At 46.2% G+C, this 18070-nt stretch overlaps 1 protein-coding gene across 2 annotated transcripts in view; it reads right to left on the bottom strand.

Moving 5' to 3' along the window:
* LOC100645932 (neurogenic locus Notch protein) overlaps positions 1-18070 on the bottom strand; it is a 179595-nt gene that overhangs the window by 1153 nt on the left and 160372 nt on the right. For both annotated transcript variants that reach the window (XM_048404311.1, XM_048404312.1), the window contains 6 exons: positions 5913-6456; positions 5064-5594; positions 4433-4665; positions 2428-4273; positions 544-2327; positions 1-417 (listed from right to left, as the gene is read on the bottom strand). The exon at positions 1-417 is cut by the window's left edge and continues 1153 nt beyond it. In XM_048404311.1, coding sequence (XP_048260268.1) covers positions 1-417; positions 544-2327; positions 2428-4273; positions 4433-4665; positions 5064-5594; positions 5913-6456 — 5355 coding nt within the window. The remainder of the gene's footprint in view (positions 418-543; positions 2328-2427; positions 4274-4432; positions 4666-5063; positions 5595-5912; positions 6457-18070) is intronic.

Raw genomic sequence — 18070 nt, forward strand, 5'->3', positions numbered from 1 at the left:
GAAAATTAGGTAACCCGTAATTGGTCGTGAACGTGTCGAGGCCCAACTGTTGAAGGCCCTGCATGGACTGGCCTTTTATGCAGTCTTCGTACGGTGGTGGTTGCTTGGCCGTGGCCGTGTGACTCACTAACGGAAGCGCGTTGCTGTACAAACTTGCGCTGTCGTAAGGACTCGGTAAATTTCCCTCTGCTCCCTCAGCTCCCTGGGGAATCTCCTGGTTTGGGGGTTGGGCACCGCGTTTTGCCGGTGGCTTCTTCACCGATGGTTTTCGCCTTACCACCACTACACCGCCCTCCGATTCCGGACTGTTTGGATTCCCCGTGGTACCAGCTTTCGGCCGCTTCTTCGATTTGGCTTGTTTCGGAGCGGAGCCGATCACTGTGGGATGCGTTATCAGTTGTGGATGATTTGGCGAGCCTACGACACAGGATCGAATCATTGACAATTTGAATATCACGTTGCATTTGTATACGTAAAAATACATCGGAAACGAATACACCAAAGATACAACTAAGAGGTTAAGGATGAAAGAATATATCTTACCCATGAGAGGGCCGTTTGGTATCACATTCACCATCTGTGGCGACCTGGGTACATGCTCGTCCAATAATCTAACGATATCATGATGTAATCTCTCGCTGGCCACGTCTCTCGGCAATCGATCCATGTGATCGGTTATCTCTCTATTGGCGAAAGTATCGAGCAACGCTTTGCACGCTTCGAAGCTGCCCTCCCTGGCGGCAAGGAACAACGGCGTTTCGTCCTTGTCGTCTTGCGCGTCCCTATTCGCGCCGTGGACCAGAAGTATGTTGACAGCGTCCACGTTGTTAACAGCTGCAGCCCAATGGAGCGCCGTTTTGCCACTGTTGTCGGCTGCGTTGATATCGGCGTCAGCGTTAATGAGATCTTCCACCATTCCCTCGGTGGCGAGACGTGCGGCCAGAATCAGTGGCGTGGTTCCATCGTGCATACGTGCGTTCAGATTCGTTGCTCTGTTCCTCAACAGTATTTGGAAGACTCCCATCGCATCGGCAGCGACGGCAGAATGAAGAGGCGTTCTACCGGTATTGTCCTGAGAGTTGGCATCCGCGCCAGCATCGAGAAGCCTCTTGGCCGCGTCAGCTCTGGCGTACCTTGCCGCCAAGTGAAGAGACGTTTCGCCACTCTTATCCGTGGTGGCGTTCAAATCTGCGCCCTGTGCAACTAGATCGGCAATCACGGCCGCCGTTCCGTCACTCTCGTCCTCCTCTTCCCCGGTATCTAATCCTCCACCTCGTACAGCAGCGACCATCAATGGTGTCATTCCACAGGGTCCTCTGGCGTCCACGTCTTGACCATGTTCGAGACTAGGCGGTGTCAAAACTCCGGCGTCCGGTCTACGAATCTCCGCGGCGTCCAAATGCTGCTGAGTCCACATTCGAGGCTCCGTTTCCTCGTAATCCGTAATGGCTGTGTGATCGCTGGCGTATCCAGGTTCTATCGCTCTCATCCTCTTCGAAGGTGGTAAATCTGACTCGTCGTCCGACCATTGTTGCGCTCGTCCATTCCCTACATCGAGATCCATGCAATTCACCGACGGTTGTTTGTTCAAGTTTCTCATTTCTTGACCATCTGGACCTCGTCTTCTCGATCTACGACGCTGTCCGCTTCCGCTGTTGGTGCGTAAAAAACCTTCTGGGAACCAAGTGACACCCACCGCTCGTTTCCTTTGCGCCGTGACCAGCACACCGACCAATAATCCTCCAAGTACCACGATCACGATACCGATGAAAACGTATTTGTAGTTGGTTGGAGCGTCCGGGTACTCTGGACCCTGTGGGCCCACGACCCCTCGGACTTGTTCGATCGGGAAGTTGCGAGATAAGGAGTGTTTGGACGCGGTGGCTGCCAGATATTCGGCCGCTTCGTTGGCTGATGGGAAACACACTGCTCCTTGAGTAACGGTACATTTTCTGTTGTCGATCTCCAAATAGGCGATTACACCACTTTGCGTGTTGGTGTAGATGGTGGTCGGTCGACCAAAGAAGTTGGTGCGCATACCGGGGTCTCTTTCTCTCTTCCAGGGATATATCATGTCGTTGCCGAGTTCGTCTTGCTTTACTCTTAAAGTGGTTCTTAATTCGTGACCGATGTCTCTGAGAAATGCGACCACGTTGGAGCGGAATGTCTGCATGTCCATCCTTACCACTACTGAAATCACACCTTCTGCCAATGACGGCGGTTCCCTGTCACAATCCAGACCGTCCCAATTACATTCCTCGTTGTTGCAGCCATAATCGCAGTGCCCGTTGGCGTAGTGTTTGCGACAGTAAGCGTCATAGATAGGACTGTAGAAACGAGAAAAGGGATCGAACAAGATCGTTATATTATTATTAGGATAAGACAGATGTACGCGTACACGTATCTGAATGATATTTTAATACTTACTTGCACGGTGCCAATTTCCTTTCGCAGTCCCTTCCATCGAACAAACACTGGGCGTTGTTGCAAACCTCGTCGCAAACGTCGTTCATGAAAACGTCCCAACAGTTGATAGGAGCAGTGCAATTACGCCACGGATTAATACCCAAGGAACAGTCATTTCCGTCGAAGTTGCAAGCGTATCTGTTACATTCCTCGTCACAATGGTGGTTACCAGACTTCTCTTCGCATCTGTTCTCGATACATTTTTTTCTCTCCAATTCCAGATCAAGATCATACGCGTTCATGATTTTCGGGATGTTTGAGCTCGGACTGCCAAAGATACCTCCTCCGTAATTAGGATCGTAAATTTCGCAGTTCTTACCGGTCCACTTGGGCGGGCAATCGCAGGCGTAATCTCCAAGAAGATTTTTGCAAACGGCATTGGATTGTTGGCACGGATTACTGGCGCATTCGTCTCTGGCGTCTATCTCGCAGTGTGTTCCGGTCGTTCCAGGGGGGCAATAACATCTGTATCCAACGTCCGTTTCGGCCACTCTGCAAGTACCGCCATTCAAGCAAGGCTCTCTGTCGCAATAGGAGCCGGCGAATTCGCAATTGTTTCCGTAATAGTCACTAGGGCAGAGACAAGTGTGTCCAGCTTGCTTGGCGGTGCAAACGCCTCCATTTTGACACGGCGAGCTGTCGCAGAAGTTCACTTTCACCTCGCAATGGCGTCCCATGTAGCCAGGTTTGCAGTTGCAGTGATAATTGTTGACTAATTGCACACAATCTTGAGTCCCTGGCGAAGAACAAGGATTGGACAAGCACTCGTTGATATCACCCTCGCATCTAGGTCCCACGAAGCCTGGAGGACATTTGCATTCGAATCCGCCTACTTTGTCGGTACAGGTACCATTGTTGTGGCACGTGCCGACGGCACAGTCGTCCACGTTCAGTTCGCATATGAAGCCCAAAGTACCAGGAGGACAGGAACAACTGAAGTTACTGATCAGATCGTGACACGTGCCTCCGTTCTGGCAAGGATTAGGCCTGCAATCGTCCACGTTGAGCTCGCAATTCTGCCCTTGGAAACCTTTCGTACACTGACATTGATAAGATCCAACGAGATCCTTGCAAGTGGCACCGTTTTGACACGGGGCAGAGTCACACTCGTTGACTTCTTCTTGGCAATAAGAACCTGTGTATCCTTCTAGGCAGTGACAACGGTGACTATTACCTATGTCCTCGCAAGTACCGTTATTACACAGGCTTTTCTCCGGCACTCCTTTCCTTATAGCCGCGTCTTTGCAAGAAACCATCTCAACGTCGCAGACTTTGCCGGTCCAGCCAGGGGAACAATTACATTGGTACTTATTTTTGTGCTGGACGCAGGTAGCCTGGTTCTCGCAAGGATTATCCGCACACCAGTCGACGTACTGATCGCATCTGGCTCCGGTGTATCCGTAAGGGCAGTGGCAAGTGTAATACTGAACGTGGTCGTGACAGGTGGCTCCATTCAGACAGGGCAAACTGTCGCATTCGTTGATACGATACTGGCAGTTTGAACCGGTGTAACCGGGTTTGCAGACACAGGTATAGTTGTTGATGCCGTCGATGCATTTACCGCCATTCATGCAGCTACTGTCGGTGCAATCTTCGTCGTTGGTTTGACAATTTATACCGGAGAATCCGAGTTGACATTGACAAGTGTACGAGTTTACGTATTCTTTGCAGATTGCACCGTTTTGGCATGGTTGCGACAAACATTCGTCTACATCGATCTCGCAGTGTTTGCCACTGAAACCATCTACGCAGAGACAGGTATAGTCGCCGATACCGTCCAAACAAGTGCCACCATTCTGACAGGGAACTGAAAATGATAAATTCACGTTGCTTAGATTGGCGTGTACTTGGACGATTAATATATACATAGTATTATAAATATATACTTGTATATTATATATAGTATTACAAATATGTGATACTATAACAACCTATGTAATGATATAGGTTAATGGTTGATACTTACAGGAAGCGCAGTCATCGGTGTTAATGATACAATCCCGACCTTCGTAGCCCTTTGCACAAAGGCACTGGTACGAGCCATTGGTGTTTCTGCAAGTAGCGCCGTTTCTGCATGGAGAGGTCATTACACACTCGTCGACGTCCTCGTCGCAGAGTCTGCCAGTGTAACCGACCGTGCAAGTACAGGCGAAATCGAGGAAATTTGAGGATGGTGAACACTTGGCGCCATGAAGACATCTATGATTCGAAAGCAAAGATAACAGGTGGTACGTTATAACGATTAGAGGATAATAGGATAATAGGATAATAGATTATAAAACATTTTTTTTTTTTTTCAAATATACGCGCGTATCGGACTCGTCGTTCGACTCTACACTTTTATACCAGTTATTTCTTGAAAAATCGTCCATATACATAGTTGATTGGGGAAATATGTTGGCGTTTGGCCGTTTTCTTTTCATATTAGGTTTCATCAAGGTTTCGTACCGTACTCCAATTTCAAAGGATAGTTTTGCCGAGAGAAATTCATGAAAATCGGCTACCTTTAGACAAGGAGGTGTCCGTTATGCAAAGAATGGTTATCGCGTCGTTTGAAGAAGAGAAGGTGGGAAAATTTAGTGAAGTGAAATTCGTACTTGTTAGGTGAACAAGGATCTAGCTTGTCCTCGCAGTTCCTGCCGGTGTGCGGCAATTCGCAAACGCATTTATAATCGTTGACGAGGTCGATGCAAGAACCGCCGTTCTGGCAAGGATTGTCCGCGCAATCGTCGATATTTGTCTCGCAATTAGTACCAGCGTATCCAGCTAGGCACTTGCAGCTGTATCCATTGAGATGGTCGTTGCAAGTGCCACCGTGTTGACAAGGATTCGAGCCGCATTCGTCGATGTCCGCTTCGCATCTTTTGCCTCCATAACCGGGCAAACAGTGGCAGATAAACTGGTTGACACCGTCCTCGCAAGTGCCACCGTTCACGCAAGGATTGCTGGCGCATTCGTCCACGTCGCTTAAACATCTAGCGTCGTAGTAACCGCGAGGACAATCGCACCGGAAGCCGTTTATCAAATCTATGCACCGTCCGCCGTTGGCGCAGGGATTGCTGGCGCACTCGTTGATATCCGTTTCGCAGTGTTGACCGGTGAATCCCGGCTCGCACTCGCACGAGTATCTGAAAGAAAACATACCGTGCCCACTGAGGATACGATTAACTCTTACCGTCCACCGTTTATTTCGCTACAAAATTCCGAAACGCGCAACGTCGACACGTTTAAACGATAATTCGCCGTAAAACGTGTATCATCGCCCATCGAAATTAAAAGTAGGCAATAATTAACGCATCGTCGAAACAAGAGTTGTCAATGTTGTATTAAAGTTGCGATCAAAATGGGCAAAACATGGTAGAATCGTGCGTTTCAAATCGATTGGATTGCGGTAAGCCGCCAACACCCGATAAACGATCCCCATAACTAACGAACCATGGGCTCACCTATTGATCCCGTCGATACACTTGGCTCCGTTTCTACATGGATTGCTATAACATTCGTTCACGTTCACCTCGCAGTTTGTTCCAGACGTGCCAGGTCTACAAATACATTGGTAACCATTAATACGGTCTTCGCACCTTCCTCCGAATTGGCAGGGATTGCTCTCGCACTCGTCGATCTGCGTCTGACACAGTTTGCCGGTGAATCCTGGGAAGCAATTGCAGCTGAAGCTGTTCTCGCCATCGATGCAAGTGCCGCTGTGGCAAGGATTGGATTGGCAGTCGTTGATGTTGGTTTCGCAGGATGCTCCAGTGAATCCTGGCGGGCAGTCGCACGTGTACTTGGCTATAGAATCCTGACAGATACCGCCGTTCTTGCACGGTGACGAGGCGCAGTCGTCTATATTGATTTGACAGTGAGAACCAGCAAATCCGTTGGCACAGTTGCATTTAAAGGAATTGATCAGGTCGGTGCAGACGCCTCTGTTCAGGCATGGCTTTGCCGCGCACTCGTCGATGTCGATCTCGCACTGGGTGCCAGTGAAACCTGAAACAACGGCAAACGAAATTATTCTCCCGGTATTAGATACGATACCTCCGTATAAGATGCGAACTTTTGTCGAATTTTTCGGCTATGAAGCGTATTGTCAGAGTATAAGGAGAGTGGAGTAAGTTGTAATTAGCGGTGTAATTAATCGTTAACAAGTCGTTTGATTATTTCTCAAAGGTTCGGTACTTTGAGTGTTTTCGCATAACCCTATCGCTTTCGTCTTTGAGTATAATTGGAAGTAATATGCAGTGGATGTATATATATATATATATATATATATATATATATATATATATATATATATATATATACGTATATATATACGTATATATATATATATACGTATATATATATATATATATATATATACGTGTACATCCGTCGACGAAGTCGGCAATGATTTTTTCGTATGGAGCGCGACTGGCGAAATTACGGATATCGTGGAGCAGGCGAACCGAGTCGTAAGACAGACAGGATCAGCCTTTCGATTTTACCTTCGATACATCTTCGATTAGACGCGGCAATGGAGAAGGGGCACCGAACCCGGATCAACCAGATAAACGTCCACCGCTAATTGCGTCTATGATCGATCGACTCTTTACGCTTTTTTCCTCTCGCCTTCTTATACACGCTGTCTAACGCCGATGATGTCGATAATCGTGTCAATTATCGACAGTAACAACTGACGAATAACAACTGACTCAGCCATCTCGTTCGATTTTCTTCAGCTTTAACGTCAACTTGGCTTTAACGCTGCTGCATCGAAGATATACTCTTTTGCGTTCAAACGTAAACGAATAAAAATATTTAAACCAACCGACTGGGATGAAACGTCAGGTGAAAAAATATGACGACGCTGAAATACAAGCAGGAAAATGCAAAATCTTACGATGATCGTCCGATATCTTTTACAAAATAAGTCTGTATAGAGGAAGAAAGAAAGTTGACGACGTCTACCGTAATACAATTTCCGCTGATTTCAGATGCGATCCAAATGGTCTGGCCGTTTAATTGGCGCAGAATTCATTTAGAAGAATAAGCCAGAGAATCGAGTAACGAATGGTAAGCGCGACTATCGAGAAATTCTTTGGCCGTATACGGCTGACTAGCGATGACTTCTCAATGGGAGAAAGTTATCGTTCCAGATGCTTGGCCTTCCGCGTTACAAGGATTCGATCGAACAGAGCGCAAATGCTGCGCCGGACAAAACTGATCGGAATCTCTGCTGCGAACGAATCTATTTTCGCCATATATGCCAGAAAGGAGAAAGCGCTACTCGACGTTCTACGCAACGTTCTCAGTTTATTGGAAAACAAAATTAAAAAAAAAAAAAAAAAAAAAAAAAAAAGAAAGAATGAAAAAGAAATTTGCCACTGTCCGATGAATGGCCGTAAAAGTCTAATCCATAGTTAGATGTAAATTTATCATCTTGTGTCGTCAAAGTAAAGTAAAGTATGTATATACATATGTATATTCGTATTGTGGAAATAAAGAAAAAGACTATATGATTATAGCACCTTGAATACGAATACGACGTTGTAAATTCCATGGGTTGTTCGCGGAAACGTCGCTGCCGTTCGTCAACCGGATGACGCACGGATTTTTATCGTATTCGCATTAATATTTCTCTGTCTATTTTTCCATTCGGACAATGATGCGGCTAATTCAGCTGTGAACGCACGTACGCTGTACACGGTGGTATATCCTCGTCGTTTCCTCTCGAATCTTTAGTACTAATACAAGTAGGCAATGAATTTACGCGCATCATGAATCATTAAGCAGCGTGCACTGATTTTTCTTCTTGGAGCATTCTCGTATCGCACTATGTTTGTTTGTTTTAATCTTGTTTTAAAGAACTTGTTGCTATTAATACGATCGGCTTTTCTCTGTGATTTTCGCGCCCATGTGTAACGGGACAAGAATTTAAAGACTCGAAGAGAACAAACCGTTAAAAGTGAAAAGCGCGGAACGACGAAAGAATGTGAAGCACGATATGGTCGCGTCGCATCAATTTTCCATCGCTCGCTTCTTCGTTCGTTCGTTCGTTCGTCCGTCTGCCTGGAAAGGGAAAATGGCGTACAACGATGAATTGATAGAATCGGTCGAATGTAATTTGGCTTTGGCGAGAAGCAGAGAAGGCGAGAATCGGATCCGCGCCGTTCGCGGTCGTTCGTGTCCGTGCTGGCAACTCCCACGTTTAACCAGGCGTGTTCGGATAATTGTAATCTATTGCCTCGCCGCGTCGCGCCGTGCCGCGCCGCTGTTCTCGAACCAGCCTACGCGCATTGATAAACTATGCGAAAGCCAACACACGGTTCGCGGATCCACTATCCACGATCCATCCTCTTCCAATCGCTTCGTTCAGCATCGAGAGCGCCTCTCATCTCTCTTCCTCCTTTTCTTCTTCCGTTCTTTCGCCCTTCTGTGTCTATATGCTTTTACGTTTAGCTTCGAACGAACGCTTAACGAACGCTTAACGAACGCTTAACGAACGCTTAACGAACGTGAATACGAACCTACGGACACGAAAGTATACCGTCTTAATAGCGTATAATGGAACGCGAGCTCAGCGTTTTATCCTATTCGGTTAGATTTCGGATTCGCTTAGAATTAGAGGGAGGAAGAACTTTTAATGAAACGTCACTTGTAACATTATCGGCCAATCGATCGGATACTTTTCTACGCGATAGATTTTACTTGGTCTTGTCTAGAAATAAAATGTTCGCTTTATGAACCGTAGCGAGAAAGGAAAATTAGCCAACGATACGATGCAACGAATAATCTAATGATACGATGAACGAAGCTTTCGTTATTTTCCACTTGTTTCCCAAAACAATGGCGAGAAAACTGCTATTTTAAGCCGAATCAACAAGAATCGCCAATTTTGTTCCTTTACATGATCCTATTAGTTACCTGAGTGCATATTGCTTTAGTCGCGCGTTCATCGACGTGACAGAGGATTCGTGCAACTGGATCTCGATGTCGTATACGTTATGCGTAATATCGTCAACAGTCGTCTTGGATGGTGCGCGAAATTCCACGTGGGACGTAATCGATGCGTGAGGTAACAAAGTGCATCGTGCACGTTATTAATCAACAACAGCCGCCACCACCCATCGAGCGTGTGTTCGCGTCCTACGCGAAACGCTTTTACCTTTTACCACCATCGAATGCCCCTACGAAATGGCTCGCGAATCCTTTTCCAACGAGTTATCGATGATTTTCTAATTTAAATGCGCGTTGCTTCGTTTCTCTGCTTCCTACGTACGTACATGCACGTATGTATGTATTTGCAGACCGTGTTCCGAGTCACGCTGAATATGAATCGGTTGATTATGAGCATCGAGGAAGCTAACAAACAGCAGCTTCAAAGATGCCGCTTTGCATTCGGCTAATGGGCTTAATGGTTATAACGTTAATGTGCATTGAAAAAAAAATTGTTATTGGCAATCCGTGATACGAGACGAAAACTCATCGATGGCCTGGATCGCACAACGTTGAAGTAACCGCGTTTCCACGATTATTACGTTACGCGTATTTTGTAATCGTATCTTAGATTTTAAAATGTGTAACGGGAGTATGCTAAGAGTCGATTTTTCAAACGATACAGTTGATATCGTAAAAATCAGCGACACTGTTATATTTGGTGTTTTCGCAGAAAGAGAGAGAGAGAGAGAGAGAGAGAGAAAGAGAGGAGAAAATAAGGCAATTTGCTGTTGCTCGAGATATGTACTTGCACACTGCGATACTGGCGAGATTGACGACGCCCGTAAAACACATCGTTGGCATTACCGTGCGGTCGCGGAATCCTTTGAAGGTGCTCGCCTCTTGTCGATTCATATCGAGAGCAGACGGCAAGAGCAGAGTCATTCGGACGTTCGAGTTTCGGCGAATAATCAACAAAATGGTGGAAACGTTGGAAAGGCTGGTTTGCGACGAACCCTTGGACGATGGCTTGGCTCGAGAACAAACCTGATCCATGTTTGGTTTAATTATGGAAGAGTGGCCGCGTCACGGAATCCACGCGTTAAAGAGAAATTCTTCTCTCGGTCCCAACCAACCTCGTTTGCGAAAATTCGCAAGAATTTCTCGCGTTTCTCCAAGATCGACGTACCATACAAGCAGAAAATGTTCCTCCGAAGATTTTATATAACTACATATAAGGGATAAATAACGTTTGAGAGGAAATAAAGGCAAGTCGATAGGAAAGATGCGGGAATTTTGTTTCGGACGCTGCGGCAATTTAACATCGCAGAACTTGACGTTATTTTATGGAGAGAAAATCGAGGTTAGGCCTGAATTATTTCGGCAAAGAGACATACTTTCATAGACGAAAAATCCATCATTTTAGTATTTTTATCGTCGCGCGTCGAATAAAAAAAGAAATTTCGGCGAGTAGTCGCTCAAGCCATTTCTATTACTTACAACGGAACGTGTACGAAGGTTTGTTTTCTGAAACGATCGAGCGGTGTGTTGCTGGTCGCGTTTCCCTCTTGTCTCTCGAATTCTCGATCAACGTAATTCGAGCAGAAACCAAGTCTCTGCCAACGAAGGCAACCGCAACGACGGTGGGACGATATAATGAGACGAGTGTTTCGAGTTTCGAGTTTCGAGTGATCAAAGTGGCTGGCCTGGCAAGCATCTTAGGGTCAAAGGTTGAGCTGCACGGAAGAAAAGAAGCGATAGACGGCGAGCACCTGCGAGAGGCCAGATGATTTTCGCGATTAACGGTCGCGACTGCACCAGTCTCTCAGCTACTTGGACGAGAGAGAGAGAGAGAGGAGAGCTGTCCGCTTCGATCGTCCTCGGCAATGACGTTAATGCAGGCGATGCGACGTAACGACGAGTCGCAGGGCAGGTGAATTGTTATTCATCGAATCGAATGAAAAGAAGATCTCATCGGATATCTCGTCAAGGGAATGAGAGAAGAAGATGCACGAGGATAACTCGTCGGAAGACTTGGTTAAGGTTAAGCGAACGAAACGTGTTGTAATAAATTTTCCTTCGAATCGCAATCTCGGATGGTGGTGCTGTGGTAATTGTTTTGGAATTCCTTTTTCGTTCGTACATATCCAAGAAATTTTGCGGAATAACTGTAGAAGAAACGGTGGAAAGCAAGTTCTTCATTTGCTATTTGCCTAATGCCTGGCGCATCGGAACGCGACGCCGACGCCTACACGGATGTACCACACGTAGAGTATCGCAGAGGAAAATGACGGCATTACCCGTACCTCTTTTTCTATGAAAACACGCCCTCCAGTCTGTCGTATATCCGGCAAAGTTAACCGTAAATCCTCTCCGACATTTTCTCTAAGAATCTCTGTTTCTTTTATTCTGACGCAAGCTCGCATCGTATGTACACGTGGGATCTAGACACGCTGATACGACCGACGTTGGCCGAGGCCGAGCTAACGGTCGTATAAGCAGCTAATTTCACGCAAGAGATCGACGACGAAAATCCGACGATTCGGACGTCTCTTCGAACCGCGCCTTTCCTTTCGCTTCTTTTTTTCTTCGCCTTCGAAGAAAAATCTGCAGGAATCGGAAAGAGCGTCGGACTCGCAGAAGAAGAGGAAGAAGGAGGAGAAGAGAAGTACCCCACCCTGACTCGTACATCTCACGGATAACTGTAAATTGGTGGATAGGAGAAGGCGGGGCGGAATCAAGTATGATTCGCCGGAAGGGATAGAAAAAATCCGGAAACCCGACGCGCTCGTAAAGCTGATTGCGTTTCTGCCAACGTGGTTGAAATTCTCCGTTGAGTTCTCGCTGTTGATTGGCTGCGACGCCTGGCGACGCGACGCTATAGGATACGAAATGCTTTTCTTAGAACGGAACGGCGCGCTTCTCTCTGATCAACGATCACTGCCGATTCCTAGCGAAAACGATTATGGACGATGGCGAGAAGCGTCCTGCAGCTTGCCCAAGGAGATTCCACTTTGCGGACAATTTATTCGTGGATAATGGTCGATGGTCGGAATGGCGGTGGTCGCGTTCGTAAGACGAATTCGGAATCGACGAGATATATTTATTAGGTCGTTTTGTGGTTCGGTTATGGAGATATCGAGATGCAACGATTTGAACGGTTTATAATACGACAGATTTTACATACTAATTTCCAAAGTTTCGGAATATCAGGCGAAAAAAATGGAAGAAATATAAACTAGGACAGACGTCTATCGTCGTTACTGCTCGATATTACGTAGCCGATGAAAATGATTAATTATATTTGTTTCTTATCGGTTCTGCGTACCGCGTCTTTAAACTTCCTGAAACTCTGAATAAGGTGGAGAACTAGTCGACGTAAAACGAAACCCGCGAAACTATCTCGCGATTCCCAAGACGGAGGTTCGCCATCAAAGACGGGTTCTCCTTAGCTCGCGTTTTTTTCCGCCGGCCGACTCGATTAATCGCTGGTAATTGGCCAACCCAGTTGCGTGACGGGAAAGGACGCGGCCGAAGAAAACTGCCCTCTCTGAATCGTGGTTTTTCCGGTTCGCGCTGGCCGCGAGCCGCGAGAGACGCGCGTTCCTCGTACGAGTCGCTAACGATCGACCTTTAGTCGAAAAGACGTTTCAACGAACGGAACAACGTTTGCATTATTTCGAGGCAAAAGTTCTCCGACAGTCGGCATCGGTCGATCGCTGTTGTCACGCAAATCGCGAAACTCGCGAAACACGCACGAATTACTCGCGAAACTTGTCGCGAACCTGCTTTTTCCTGCCGCGTAATCGACCTTAAACTCGAACCATAAGATATCACGCGTTGCCGACCAGTTGCACCCATCGGGAAAACGAACGAATCCACAACTACGTTCGCTACGATCGACATGAATATTTCAACGGTGGTCGGAATACGTGGACTGCGCGTAAAAAAACTTTTGCAAAACGTGTAACGTAAACGTTCGTTTCATAATGCGTGCAGCTTGCAAAATTTTTACGGCGATTGATACACGACGGATACGTCGGGTCGAACAGCATTTTCAATTTGTCTGATCTTGTATTATATTTCGAAATGAAGATTGAACGGAAAAAATCTTCGAACGTATCCGTGGTGACTAGTTGATTCGAGTGGCGAGGGACGCCAGGCATGTCAGCCACATCGTTTGAAAAATCAATTTACAATGTTACATTACGCGCTGTTGCGCGACACCCACTACGCAACGGCGTAATTAATTTAAGTCTGCAATTTCACAATTTACCATTGTTGCGCAAACGATATAGTCGATTTTGCCCGTTCGATTTGCGGGTAATTATGAACGAAATTCGAGACAATTTGCAATTTACCAGTGCGTAAAAAGCTAAGACGGAGAAAAAATTAAGAAAAGAAAGCGGAAAATAGGAAAAAGGCGCGATGATCAGCATGGAGTATCGAATTAGCGAAAGGACGCGACGCATCGTATCCGAACCTTTCTTCGTACGTATATGTATCGTGCGAGGATCGTGCGTAATATTCGTTAAAAATGTGCCGTTTCTCGCCAGGAAGCCGACGAGCCGGCTATCACGAACGTCCAACGGTCGAAAGAAACGAGAAGACCGAGCTTTTTCCACCAAAGATCCAAAGAAAGAAGAAACCGACTACGATGAACGAGAAAATCGGAAGGCGTCTTCTTATCGAGGGTTTATTGACTTTGAGGAGAGTATGAAAAGAAAGAGAGACAAATGGACGAGTGAGCAAAGTAAGAAAGCTTGGAAGTAACGAAGGAATCGATAAGCAGGTAGAAAAGAATGATTTTTAGATTTTACTGGCCACTCAGAAACCTTTGCAGATCTATTTTCTTGAAAACCGAGGAAGATGCAAACGAGGATGCCTTCCGAAACGAAAACCAATGCGACACACGATGTTCACGCGATCTCTCTGGTAAATAAGAGCAACGATCGATCAGAGGCGTAAAAGAATAGAATCGGCGTTGGATCGAGCGTCTCCGACGGAACGGTTTTAATTACCGCTCGTAATATCCCGTTTGGCTTCGCGTACGCGTTTACCCGTTGGAAATAGTACCGTGTATTAATCGTGCGCGTAATATACACACACGCGCGCGCGCGCGTACAGTTCACCGAAACGTTTCGGCTGAGAAAAAAGAAAGCACAGGCATACAAGGTGATTGCACAACGTCTATCCGTATTTCTCATGGATATAAGGGGCATAGCCTATGCTTTCGCCCGGTTCCACACTCCACACTCCCGGACACACGAAGGGGAGAGGAGAGCGTTCTCGCGGGCCGTTCCAACGGTTACACATATGCGAGAGATCTCCGCGAGTCGCGGCGGCCGCGCCACACCCAGGTCACAACACCGTCACTGCTCGAGTGTTCGATGCTCGATGCTCGATGCTCGATGCTCGGTGCTCGGTGCTCGGTGCTCGGTGCTCGGTGCTCGGTGCGCAACGCGCGGTGCACGGTGCTCAGGCGTTTTTCACCGTCGCCGGCTCCTGATACGCTATCTCAGCTGGCTGCTCGCGCCCACCACCATCTTGTCGGTCCTGGGAAGCTGCACGAGTTCGCTTCTCTCCGAGTCGTTCGCCTTTTAGTCGTTCGCATTAACCGATTGAATAGTTTTTCAGCGACCGAATTTTTAAGTTAGCGTGTTTTTACGAGATGCAGTTTTTCGATCGTATACGATCCCCAATGAGTTGTTACTGTTTATTTGGCAAAGAAATTATCGACACGTACAATTTCATATTTCTAGCTTCGTTTTTCGGTAGAAAAATGTTTCGAAACGCGTGATAAAGGAATTTTAAATATTAAAAAGAAAGATTTCTATCTATTTTCTCGCATCGATAGTCGTGTTCGAAGATTCGGTCGAACCCGATGATTCCTTGTAAACCTGCTGTCATAAATCTACGTTGGAAATTGTCATCGAAAGCGAAATAAATCGTTTCGTCTGTTTCCAAATAAATTTTACGCAAGATGGATAAATCGCGTTGTCCATCATTTATCACTTGGGAAATTTGGAAAAGGGCAACCGACTAATAGGAAAGAATCGCGTGGAAGCGATCGAACACGCGGCGCGGCATCCGAGTAAATGGAGGATTTATTTCCACGAGGAATCGGCTTTCCTGGGATAATACGCGTCCCGGTCTCATAGTTTCATAGTCTGGCGACTGATTTACCGCCTCGACTTCTTGGTAATTGTTCGGGGCGTGGCAGACCCGCGTGTGTTACCCGCACCGCGGCCATCTCCCACGCGCGAATGCCGTCGACTTATCGATAATATATCTATGGCGTATTGGACGCGGAGTCGCCGGGGATCCCGACGAAATGCCCGCTTCGTTTCGATAAACAGGGAGTCACGCTCGCGGCCGCACGAATCGCGCTGAGCCACGAAATAAGAAGGCGTCGCGAGCGCATAGGAAATATTTAGCTGTATCGCGGAAAAGAGTGCGCAGCAGACAGTGGGAAAAGTTTGAGAGTGCGATCTCACGAGCAATCTCGACGAATTCTGGAATGAGCTGGTGGTCGTGGGAGGTTGCGACCTTTCCGATTGTCGCTAGTCACTCTATACAAATTTCTAGAGCGCAGAAGATGAATGGAAATTTTTCTTTTCGTTTTACCGCGATGCTAATTCATCCGATCGTTCTATAAGCGACTATACTTTTGCCTGCCACCTTTTTTTTATCTCCAGACAATTGCTTAATTGTCATCGCTTATACTCGCGACGTTTTATATAATACTAATTTCTCACGGGCTACATGCTTTATCTACGATCGTTCCGATTCTATTTCTCAACAATCTGCCAATAATTTATATTCCTTCTGCGTATATAAATTTCTAGCGTGTAATAGAAAATCGATAAATATCAATCGACACGCTATCGACGCGAAATCGACGTTTCAATGTGTTTGTTTGTTTGTCGATAAATAATTTCGCGAAATAAATTTACAAAAACTGCAGAGTTCAATGCGAGATCGCCAAAGTTCAAGTACGAAACAGCGAGTTTGAATTGGAGAGCTAGGAGAGGCTGAAAGTGTATACGTTTTCCGCCATTCACTGGTTGGAGTTGCTCTGTCTTTGACGACTAATACAACACGATGTTACGCAACGATCTAGAACGGAGAATCTAAAAGCACGGGCGTGAGAATGTCAGCGAATTTCTTTATCACCAACGGAATTTCGAACGCGGTCCGATAAACAAATATGTAACACGCGTACATTTGTATTGCGAGATTCGTAATACTTGGCGTTCTAGGCTAAGTTACGGGAGGCGAGCTCGTCGAAAAGCGAGGTGAACCAACGAAAGAGAAACTAATAAGAGAATCTCTGAAATGTTCAACTCTGAAAGTGTGAATAAGAGAAGGAACAGAGAAGAAAAATACAAGGCTTTTGTTATATACATGGTTTGCCTTCGTCGTCATCCTTCGTTTTAGAAAGTTAAACGGATAGGAATCGCGACCGACGTTATCTACATATGCATTTCGCGCGAATCGCCGGAACTTTCTCGCCAATAGTCGACCGTAAATAGTTGTTTTGCAAGCGAAGGATAAACTTTACCACGGCTCTAGCATTTCGACGCGCACGTTTCACACATCGAGCAGAAAGAAAACGCGATTGCGTGTTTCGTCGCCGTTTCATATATAGAACGCCTTTCGTACGGTCTACTAGCGAGAACGAAACAGTTTCGAGGTGGTTAGAAACGACTCGTTGATCGTTAACGTCATAAACGACGCTTATAAACGTAATAACGTAATAAACGAAGACAGACGAAACAAGGATACCAGAGGATCGACGTTCCTATCCGATCCAACGTTCCGGCTAGGATACACACCTTATCCTTTCACGACGAGGAAGGATGGGCGTGTTTTTCTCACCACGATTTACGATAACACGCGTAAATCTATACGATTGTATCGCGAGATCTATGCGTCCTCGTCCTTTCATTTCTTTTACCATTAATCGTTGGCCATTGGAAAATGCTAAACGGCCTAACGGCGTTTCCTGCAGAGCAATCTCCGCGAGTTCGCCGCTGTTCTATCTAACTGGCGAAAAGTGCGTTCTACGATTTGCAAATCGACGAAACGTCAAAGTAACGACGACTTTGCACCCTGATTATAATTATAAGATATATTGTAAGAAAATGAATTGCAAAACATAGTAATTGCGTTCCATATTAACAGAATTCGATTCGTATCCTCGCCACATTGTCCTCCTGTTCGCGAACCTCTCTCTCTCTCTCTTCACTTTCACGCAACTCGCAGTTTCCAATCTTGCTGCATCTCTGTGGAGCAAAGAATATCTCGCGCGATTAGATTTCTAACACATGGTATAGGCGATGATAGATAAAAGATAGACAGTGGCGAATATAATTTGCAAGCAAAGCAATTTGCAAGGCTTGGATATCGAGAATCGATAGAGGAATCGATAGAAATAGGAGTATGTATTGGCACGTAGCGGAACGGCGATGCTTTCGAGCAGTGAAATCTGCATTTACAAACATATTATAAGTAAATAAATAAATAAATAAATATGTATATATGATAAAAATGCATGGAGGGGGGAAACGGGCAAGTACGCCGCGCGATGAAACAAACGAGAAATGGTAGAAATGAAAGAACGCGAAAACGAGACGAAACCGCATCGTGCGGCTCGAGTCACATTTTTCTCCCCCATGCAGAC

This window comes from Bombus terrestris, chromosome 3 (assembly GCF_910591885.1).
Source record: "Bombus terrestris chromosome 3, iyBomTerr1.2, whole genome shotgun sequence".
Lineage (NCBI taxonomy): Eukaryota > Metazoa > Arthropoda > Insecta > Hymenoptera > Apidae > Bombus > Bombus terrestris.